We start from the raw sequence: 10,961 nt of genomic DNA on the forward strand, positions 1-10,961 counted from the left end.
TGACTATTGAGACCTATCAGAAACACATTTTGTATCTGCATTTCTCCATTACAATCATTAGCATTCTCTTTGTCTTTTGCTCAGGGCACCCTCACAAGTTGTTCAATTTGACTCCTCTCCCTACTTTGCCAACAACATAAAAACCATCCTATTCCAGCCCCCTTCAGTTCTGAAAATGATCTCTCTCCTTAGACCCGGTGTTTCTTTACGACACTAACTACATTTATTTAATATACCCAAGAAAGTTTGTATTTGGTCATAGGTCAGATTCTGATGTAGTTCCTTTGACAGCAGGATGATTATCATAGGGGCATGATCAATGTATTGAACCTTGATTCAGTCTCTTATTTGACTATTTGCATTGTGGAATGGTACGCAAACAAGCTGGGTGTATCTCACTGTACATTGCCTAATCAGATGCTTCCATACAACACAATCCTGTCAGTGATTTACTAGGTGGATACTTTATTACATACAAAATACAGAATTAATAACCATTTCTTATTTTAGCTTTCATTACAAACACAGCCTTTATTAAAAAGATGTTGAATCATGAGATCAAAACAAAAAAAAATTACCAGGAGAAAGAGTCCAAGTAGTGGTAAGGGGCTTAGCTTTCAATAAAACGTGTACATAATTGGGGAAGAGTTTACAATATTTTCTAAATGTCTTTGAAAGGACTAAATACTAAGCAATACTGCAGATTTCATCCAAAAGAAGAAATCCCCAAACAGTTTTGAATAGGAATTTAGATTTCTGTAGCATACAGTAGGATCCTGGATAACTATAGATTTACTTAAGGACAGTTGCACTGGAAGTCTATATTTCAGCTGGTCTTCATATTGGAATCTTTGTTACAGTAGAAATAAACAAATATGCCTATCATTTTCAGAAATTAGTTCGGATTTCAAATCATAAACCCACTGTTAAATTATTTGTGGAGAGAGATTCAAATGTGTGACGAACATATGAACAATAACTCATGTTGTCACTAAATGGCAGCAATTAATTTGACTTGAGTAATGGCCAAATACTAAAACTCAAAATACACGCATTGTGTTCCTTACAATCCAACATGACTGAATATGCACAAATCTATTTAGAATAACGTTCTCTAATCTCAAAAGTTTTGATCCCCATCTGTGGCTGATAATTTAGGCAGGAAAAGGACAACAGCCTATATGTCAACGTATTAGATAAACTATATTTATTATACACAATGTATCAAATGAATATTTTGAAATGAAAATTTCTACTGGGCATTTGAGTTTTATAATTTGTTTAACTGTGTACAATACTATTAGAGTAAAATCATTAACAATGAGTTTGCATGCAATAAATACATATTGGTTATAAAAACAATACCTCAAGATACTATATTAGAGAAAATGCTAACTTCGCAACCAGTGGGCATATTATCATTTTTGGATATTAAGCTCTGAAGCTACAGTGTCTGGATAAAGATCTTGTACAAGTAGAACTTGCAAATTCTGTTTGGAGATGTATACATTTCTTTAAATAACAAATGATTAGCAAGTTAACACTTCTTTTATTTCATTGCTCATGGATTGGGATCCACTCACAAGATGGGACTTAACATTTGATCCTCATTTATGAAAGCCTGCGATACCCTCCCAAACCTTATGTAACTGTACAACAGTAAACAATTTACCTATTTCCTTGTATCCATAGACCACTGAAAAAGATGTAACCCCAACATTTCATAATGAAAGAAAGTTGCTTGCTGTAGTATCAATAGAGCTACACTTGCAAAACAATACAAAACCATATTTCACTAGGCACTAGGATTTAAGAAGAAAAAGGGGAAAAAAAAACTTAACATTAACAAGCCATTTGACAGTACCATCCTGCTGCCACTAGAAGCCACTAGCATATGTTCCAACCCCATTCTACAGCACTGCAATGGGAGGCACAGTTCTTAATGTGGAACCTGTAGTGGCATTTCCTACACATGTGCTATTAGGGTTTGTTTTTTAAAATTTAAAACTTGTTACCTGGAAGTAAAAAACACTTCTGGGCTAGGAATTTTTTTTTTGAGAAAGATGAAACACTCCTTTGTCAGGAGGTTGATTGCTAAGTTTCAGTGCAATTGTTATTTTCGATTACATTGATGCTTGCTCTCCAATTAGCAAACAGGAACAGGGATAAGAGGTCAACATCTTGCAAGCACTCAAATGGTGAACCTCGTTCTATCATTTAGATTTAAGAATCTTTGTAATCTAATGTTCTTCTGATAGTCAGGGTACAAAAACAAATAACACCAACTTGACAAACTCACAAATGCTGAATTTGAGTATTCCTTAACAGCAGTATCTTCTGTTTCCCATAAACGTGAAGACAGAATTTTCTCATGTCAAGGGCATATCATTTAGTTTCTGGAAATATCTTTTAGCTTTAAAATAGGGGAAAAGTCATGATGCTGGATCAGTGGTGCTGGAAGAGCACAGCAATTCAGGCAGCATCCGAAGACAGGCATGATGACAGAGTTTAGTTCCGTTTAAGTACTTCATTTGCATTGATGGCCTTGCAGTAGTTACTTTCAATGAACCTGCTCCATACATTTTGGCACCTCTAGGCAGGTCAGATTTGAACCTGGATCTTCTGGGATAGAGCTAGGGATACTATCACTGTGCCATAGGAGTCCATGGCTTTGAAGTAGTCTGATTACTGAAGTGAAGTGAAGTGTAGAATGCAAAAGTTTATTTCAGTGACAGAAAATCCATAACAGAATCATGTGAGGCTGGAGACATTTTTCAGTAGGTTAATACATAAAAATAAAACTTTAAAAAGTTTCATGTCAAGCTCAAAGAGCAGGAGACGCTCAGATTATCAACCACATCTGCACATCAGAAACATGAAAATTTTCTTAATTAGTCTGGTGCCATGAATTGCAGAAGGGCAGGGTTACAAAGAGTTCCAATCATGCTTATTGGCAACAAAAAAAAAGGCACCTACTTATATCAAAACCAAAAGTTTGATCTGAAGACAACTTTTTAAATCAATTGTTCTGTTTTAGAATGAAATAGTACTCAGAATAGCAAATGCCTGTTTCCAGCAATTTACACTGCAGCAGATGGCTTGTATTATATTAATGAATAAAAAAGTACAAACAGACCCAGACATCAATTTTATTTGGTTTTCAACATTGTAGACTCCGAGGCATTTGTTTTAGATTTTAAATATTGTCCAGATTCAAGAGCAAAAAGGCAAATTGAATAGTTCTTGGAGGATAACAGTTTAACTTTTGATTCTTGGGTGAAAGAAAATAATTAAAATCTGAATAATTTAGTCTAATCCAAAAATTAGATCATATTTGAATCGTATTATATGCAGTGTATTGTTTTTTAAACAACAATGTCAGTATCTAATGGAGGCACATATTATTAGATCCAGTTTGATGAGATGGTAAATATGCTGCTCTTGACATATGTAGGTTTGGCACTGTACTGTTTATGAGCTTCTATGAACGAACAAACATTCATTCAATTTTTTAAAAGTGGCACCTTCTTTAAACATTGTAGTTTTCAAAATTATTTTTGTTTGAATTTTTTTTTAAAAAAGGAACCAAATCCACATAATTCACTAACTGTACAAAAAAGTATCAGATGTTTCTTTTGAATTTGTTTTTTTACAAAACTGCTACGTTTTTACACATTTAATGCAACATTGAAGAAAATACACTGTCCCAGTGGATACCATATGGTACAGTTCTTGGGTTTATAAAAAAGCAATAACGTACCTCTGAAAAGGATCATATTCCGTCTTGGCGACACTTTTCAGGATAACTTAATTCATTTTGTAACATGTCATTTTAAAGAATTTATGCGTGAAAAATGTCACATTTTTGAGAACTAAATGGGATCATAGATTAAAAACAGACCAACTTTGGGAAAGGCTTAATTCGAGACAGGGTTTTTTAAAAAAAAAAATCACCAGTTTAAAAACTAAACTAGCTAGTTTGTGGAGACTGAAGTGCTTAAACCAGCTGCTCTATGAACATGAACAAACAAGATGAATGAACATAGGATAATAATGCAAAAACTGCTCATCACTGACAAAAGAAAACTTGCAGCTGTAACTTGTTGACAAATGTGGATTTTGATTTTTGTAAATACTATGGCAAACAGGTTGAGAATTTGCAATTAATAAGGGTTCGAAAGTGTGGAATTAACTATTATTTGGGGTTTCCTTAATCTGACAGTCACTGTACAGATGGGCTTTGTTTGCAAGGGACTGATGCTATCATCCAGAAGTCATTTCTGTAGTGATGTACACAGGAGGATTTAGAACAAGGAAAACCTCTTATTTACGTTTCCGTAAAACAATATACATCACACCGCTGATCAGAGTGAACGCAAAAGCAATCCAAGCTAGAATGTAAGAGTATCCGTAATTTCCTGAATTTGGGGTAAAGTAAGTATGGAAGTTTTCTTGCTGGTTTGTATAGATGGAGGCTGCAATCATTACACAGAGACCTGCGAAAGCAAAAATTAAAAAAATTAATACAAGTCATTCTGAGATACAGAACTCTACACTTTCAAAAAACCTAAGTAACTTGTATCATATATACTTTTTATTCATTCATAGGATGTGGGTGTGGTCCCTAATTACCTACTGCTGTTGGTGTGGAGTCATATGTAGCCAGCAGTTCCTTCCCGAAAGGGCATGAGCAAACCACATTTTTCTTTACAATCAATAGTAGCTTCATGGTGATTAGACTCTTAATTCCAGATTTTGATTGAATGCAAACTCCACCATCTGCCCAAACATTACATGGGTCTCTGGATTAATAGTCTAGCAATAACACCATGAGACCATTCCTTCCCCTTTGCATAATTCACAAGGATTTCAGTTGTTTACATACTCCAAATGTGAAGTTTAACACTTTGTTCCTGAACTTTATATCAGCAAGTGATCTCAGGGTCCACTTTTATTGCTGTTATTTTGGCACTGCAGGACGAGATCCCTAACCCAAACAGGCAAATACCAGGGTGCACTACAATCATAATATTAACCAAAAAGCAATTTACAACCAAAGTAGACAAAGGAGCAAAGCAGTAGGTGCAGGTACAGTTACAACATTTAAAAGACATTTAGACAGGTACATGAATAGGGACAGTTTAGAGGGAAATGGGCCAAGTGCAGGCAGGTGGGACTAGTTTAGTTTGGGAACATGGTCAACATGGACGAATTGGTCCAAAGGCTCTGTTTCCCTGTTGTAGGACTCTGACTCTATCAGTCCAAGAGATTTTATGTAGGCATTTAAAAAGTACACAGAAAGCATGCAAGAGAGACAGCGGTTTAAAGGAGGGGGTGACGGATAATGGCACTATGACGACTGAAAATGTCACAGAGAGTGACAGTGCAACAAACAGATGGCCCAATTCAGAAGACAAAGGCTGTGGCCAGAGACACAGAATGCATGTTATAATTGTAAAATGAAGGAATGTGAAAAGGATGATGTGGATTTTAAAAGTTAATCTTTTAATAGTCAGGAGCCTGTATAGGTCAATGATGAATGCAGTGGTTGAGTTTCAAACAAATCAAAAAAGGAGCACGTTGCAGAAATCCAGAGGAAAGAAAAGGGTGGTGTGTTAATGTTAGTATTAGCACAAGAGGCAAAGAATATTAACGCCTAAAAAAAAAAAGCAGACTTCATCTTGGATTGCATATGACATCGGACTCAAATGCGAGTTAAGGTTTGCACATCTCAGGTACAAAAGATCAAGGTTATCATTCAAGTCAAAACTAACATCTTAAAATCTTACTGGTAGCCAACTAGAGGAAATAATGCATCATGAGATTGAATGATGGGAAATCATTCAGCCAGCCATTTGAGGGGGTTATCAGGAAAACCATTGGAAGAATCAGTAAGGGCAATTTTTTCAGCATGCATCTGTAAGCTGACCCAAATTATGTCACTGATGGGCTACATACCCTTGGAGCACTGGAAGTGAATTTGTAAGATAACAAAATCCAGGAGTAACATGACTGCAGTCAGACAGGCAGGAGTGGAATCATACAAGGTTGCACATAAACATTAGAGAACAGAGCAAGAGGGCATTTTCCACCATGCCAGAGAGAAGTTGAGGAGAACAAGACACAAGATCAGACATATTTATGGTAATTTTGCACCTTGAGTCATGGTGAAAGCTGAACTAGACGGATTTTAAGAGTTTTTTTTCCCCAATAAAAGTACTTTGTTTGTTTTATATTCCACAGACTTACTAGAAAGCAGTTGCAGGGTTCCAGCAATGTAAAACCTCTGTCCCTTCTGTAGTCGGAACAGTTGAACAACAAACACAATGAAGGAAATGCAGCAAAAGATCACTGACAGACACATGGTCGCCTGTATTGCCTTGATGCAGTCTGCATAATAAAACAAAAGATGAAGATTAACTTTTGCCTAATTAGGAGGACTGCAAAAACAAATTTAATGTTGTTTTTTTTAACATGTTCTGCTCTAAAACATTATTTTTCCAATGTTTGGCAATTTTAATAATGTTTTGGAGTGGTTGCTAATTTGTTGATTAAACAATGAGAACAAAAATCCACATAACACCAAAACCTCTGCACAGTTAACAAAACAATTGCAACAGTTATTGCGAATAAAAGTGAATATTTTTATTACATTTTCCATTCATCCCCAGCCTTAGCTGAGAATCCAACCTGTGCATCATCCTGGGGTTGAAACGTTGAGTTGAGCCATTTAGTTCAAGCCACAGGAAAATCATTTTGAAAATTGTTGTTTTTACTTCAAATGGTTATCTGACCCCTTTGGGAAGATAGATAGATCAGACCTCTCCCTACTGAAATCAAAAACCCATTGAACTCTCCTTTGGAATCAAAGTTCCCAGATTAATAGTAATATTATTAATGATACAGCAAACTTTGTTTTAACTGGTACCTGATCAAATAGCTCTCTTGACAAACTGGCAAAAATTGTATACCTTAAACACTGCGATCTGCTATGATTTTCAAGTGTTTATATTTTATATAAAGTATAACAGTGTGTATATCCTCTGCATTATGCTTTGATTACTTAGTGTGTGATATTAACATTGATTTTAGGAGATGTGTTGATGTTTTTGCATAGATTTTCTTTTCAGTGATGTTTATGTCATTTAGTCGGGGTTTACTATGGGTTTGTGTACCTCCTTGAAAATCTGGAACAGTTGATCAACTAGCACACTCCTGCTCCCACAGGTGCCAGTTAATAAAAGGTTTGCTGTATAAAACTTTAATTACACGTGGGTGTAGCAGACTTTGGGAATTGTATTTGATCCTGAGACAAACTCCCGACTGCACTCCAATCATCAAGAAGACCACCTCCAACTCTGCCCCTGCCTCAGCTCAAGTGCCGCTGAATCCCTCATTTACTTCAAATTTGACTAGTTCGATACTTTCTTCCTACTTAGTGAAATGATTGCAGCCCACTGCCAACTTGCGCTTTTACAAATGGAAAAAAAAGTAAGGACACAGTGGTAGTGGTGGTGGTGGGGGGGGGGGGCACAAGCAGGAAGTGATCACAAGATATTATCCTTAGTTACAGAAGGGCAATTTAGTTCTTGACAGACTCCAAGCCACCAGAACTGGAAAGAAGTCTTGAGGTGTTTTGGCAGAAAAGACACAGGAAAATAAATCCCTAGCAATTCTTCAGTAAAGAAAAGTCAGCAAGTTGGCCGGTCCGAGTGCCTCTTGGAGAAGGCAGAATTACTGTGTAGAAAATCTTTGAAAAATGAGGTTGGAATGATGCTTCACCTGGATGGAGTGTCTGTAGGTTATATTACTGAGAAAAAAGGGACGGAGTTTTTCATTTTGCTGTTTGTGATCATTGGACATTTTGGGTTTGACCTGGTTCCAAAGTAGAGATGCATTCTTTATCATTATCATAGCAACAGAGTCTGATTATATATTTCTGGCTCCTTAAACATACAGGGTCATATAATTTTATTAAACATCTGCGGAACCCAAAGTTTCATTTTTGTCCTAGGCTTCTATCAATTTGAACAAAGTACCAGAATGCAATGAACCCCAGTAAAAACATACCCAAACATTTACACATAGGTGGGTGGTGGTGAAGGGAAACAAACCTTTTGAATTAAGTGTGAATCTAAGGCAACCAATTCATGCAAATATTTACCTCCATATTTCTCAACAAGTTCGCTCACACAATGAGAACCATTCGAAAAGCAGGTCATCCATATATCGGTGCTGAGTAAATCATTTCGCCACCAGGCCTAAAAACAAAATATATTTTGGAAAATTAAATAAATTATACTGCCTGCTTTTTGAAGCTGAAACACCAAAAATGCAAGTTACTCATTACAAAATAAAATAATTTCTTTCAGAAATACCTCCACAAGTATTTTTTTTAAAAAACACAAATCTAGAATCATTGAATGATACTGACACAAGCCAAAGACCATTTGACCCAGTATGTCCCTGCTTCATCACACCCCTGTAAATTTTTATTATTTCCTTCAAATAATTATTCAATTCTCTGGATAGTACAACGGAGTGTATTTTCAGCAACCTTTCAGACAGTACATTCTCGATCGCAACACATTAAGGAATATTTCCTCTTCTCACCATTGGTTCATTTACCAAGGACTTTAAAACCACATCCTTTGATTACTAAAACCCCATCCCCTCTTTTTTTTTAAAAAAAACAAACTGGAAGGAGATTGTCTTCACTTACTTGTTCAAAATCCTTAATCATCCATTAAATTTCTTATGCCAAGGAGAACTACCTGAAGGATTCTGGGAAAACTCCTTTACATCCTTTCCAAGGCCTTGCTCTCCCTCCTAACATGTTCCGTTCTGGGCACCATTCAAACTTTAATTCAGCTAAAGCTGAAATGTTTGGTGATGTTTTACCACGCAATGTACTTGCTTTGCCACTCTGCATCACCATTTCTAAAGCCAAAATGCTTTTGTGAAATAAACACAAGCAGTTTTCTAGACTTGTCCTATAACCTTCAAGGTTGTGCACATGCGCCTGGGGCTCATTTTCTGCACTATTTACAAATGTACCATTTACTTCACATGACCTTCCATTTGTACTTACTAACAAAATGTTTCACTTTACATTTAATCAGTACATTTTATTTGCTGTTTGTCTGTCTCAGTTTTAAGAATAATGTCTATGTTCTCTATTTATTATTGCAGTTTTGATATTCTAGATCATCTACAATCTTTTATGTTTAGTCCTTTGTACTCAAGCCCATGGCATACATAACTCAAAAAGAGCAAAAGTTTGTAATATTGCTCCTTGGGGAGCACCATTTACACCTCAATCCAGTCTAAAGAACTCATCACTATTTACTGCAGAGTCCCATGTTGAATTATATCACATAACCTGCAGATTAAAGGCAGCTTTGTATATTTTATTCTGTAATACAAATTATTCCTATTTATAGGAAATTAGCATTAAATTTCTAATCAAGATTCCAAGAATTGAACAGCATGAAATTTGGCCAAACATCACTGAGTTACCTCAATCCCTGCAGGTCACTCATGATTATCCGTTCTATCTTATCTCTATATCCTGCCATTTCAAATATTTATTCATCTCCTTTTAAGCAAGGGTCACTTTGAATATTGTCTAATATTTCCTTTGTTTTTAAAAGATAGGAAAGCAAAGTTTCTTTTCTTCACCAGGGGCCCATGTTTCATTAAAAAATGTCCCTTAAAATGTTTTATCAATACTTGCTGTATCCATAATTAACAACAAGAACAAGTTTGATAAATAGAATGAGTTCAGTCAAACATCCAATTGTGTAAACTTGAGCAAATATTTTTGTCTTCATTCACAGGATGTGGGTATCATAGGTCAAACACTGACCATCAATCCCTAATTTCCCTTATGAAGGCGACAGTGAACTGCCTTCTTGAACTACAGTAATCCTTGGGGCGTAGGTCCATCAATAATGCTGTTCGGGAGGGACCCAAGTCAGGATGGGGAGTGGCTTGGAAGGAAACTTGCAGGCTCTGGTGTTCCTATGCACCTACTACCCTTATCCTTCTGGATAATGGGGCTCACTCTGGAAAGAGCCTTGATTAGTTGCTACTGTGCATTTTGTACATTGTACCAGCAGTGTGTACCATGGGTCAGTGGTGGAGGAAATGAATGATGGTTGGTGAATGTGGTGCCAATCAAACAGGCTGCTGTGATCTGGATAGTATCAAGCTTCTTAAGCGTTTTTGGAGCTACATCCATCCAGGCAATTGGGGGAGTATTCCACCATAATCCTGATTGTGTCCCTGATATGGTGGACAGACATTGGGGAGTCAGCAGGAGAGTTCTTTGCACAGAATTCCAAGTCGGTGACCTGTTCTTGTAACCACAATTATATCACTGACATTAGACCATTAAATATCTTAACACCTCTAAAAGGCACAGCTTACTCGTTCATTACCACCATTCTAAGGGCCACTTCGACCATAGCCACTTGCTTCCTTGATCTACTCATGCTACCTTAGAATTGGCTAAGACCCATGTTCATCTCGAAGGAAGACCACAACCTTCAGTGACTGCTCCCACTATGAGACAGTACAACATGGTAGAATTAACAGTGAATAAAAACACATGGAGATTAGTGACCATGGAATGGCTAATGATCAAACAGCTCATATCACAGCAACACTGAAAAACACTTATTATGCATGAACAAGGCTTATAATTTGAATGGCCTTAAAGGAGCCTTCCACATCCATCAAAGTTTTACCTGAACATCCACTAATATCATTTATTGTATCCGTTGCTCCCGATGCGGTCTCCTCTACACTGGGGAGACTGGACGTCTCCTAGCAGAGCGCTTTAGGGAACATCTCCGGGACACCCACACCAATCAACCACACCGCCCTGTGGCCCAACATTTCAACTCCCCCTCCCACTCTGCCAAGGACATGGAGGTCGTGGGCCTCCTTCACCACCA

The 10,961-nt window shown here is 36.8% G+C and overlaps 2 protein-coding genes across 4 annotated transcripts in view; both read right to left on the minus strand.

Moving 5' to 3' along the window:
• Positions 1-10,961, minus strand: part of nubp1 (nucleotide binding protein 1 (MinD homolog, E. coli)) — a 165,791-nt gene that overhangs the window by 44,434 nt on the left and 110,396 nt on the right. The window lies entirely within an intron of this gene.
• The window catches only part of emp2 (epithelial membrane protein 2), a 45,526-nt gene continuing 35,010 nt past the window's right edge, over positions 446-10,961 (minus strand). Inside the window, exons 3-5 of the mRNA XM_043712019.1 lie at positions 8,165-8,261; positions 6,250-6,390; positions 446-4,496 (exon numbers count right to left, since the gene is read on the minus strand). Coding sequence (XP_043567954.1) covers positions 4,324-4,496; positions 6,250-6,390; positions 8,165-8,261 — 411 coding nt within the window. The 3' untranslated portion in view covers positions 446-4,323. The remainder of the gene's footprint in view (positions 4,497-6,249; positions 6,391-8,164; positions 8,262-10,961) is intronic.

The sequence above is a fragment of the Chiloscyllium plagiosum genome, chromosome 21, assembly GCF_004010195.1.
Source record: "Chiloscyllium plagiosum isolate BGI_BamShark_2017 chromosome 21, ASM401019v2, whole genome shotgun sequence".
In the NCBI taxonomy this organism is placed as follows: Eukaryota; Metazoa; Chordata; class Chondrichthyes; order Orectolobiformes; family Hemiscylliidae; genus Chiloscyllium; species Chiloscyllium plagiosum.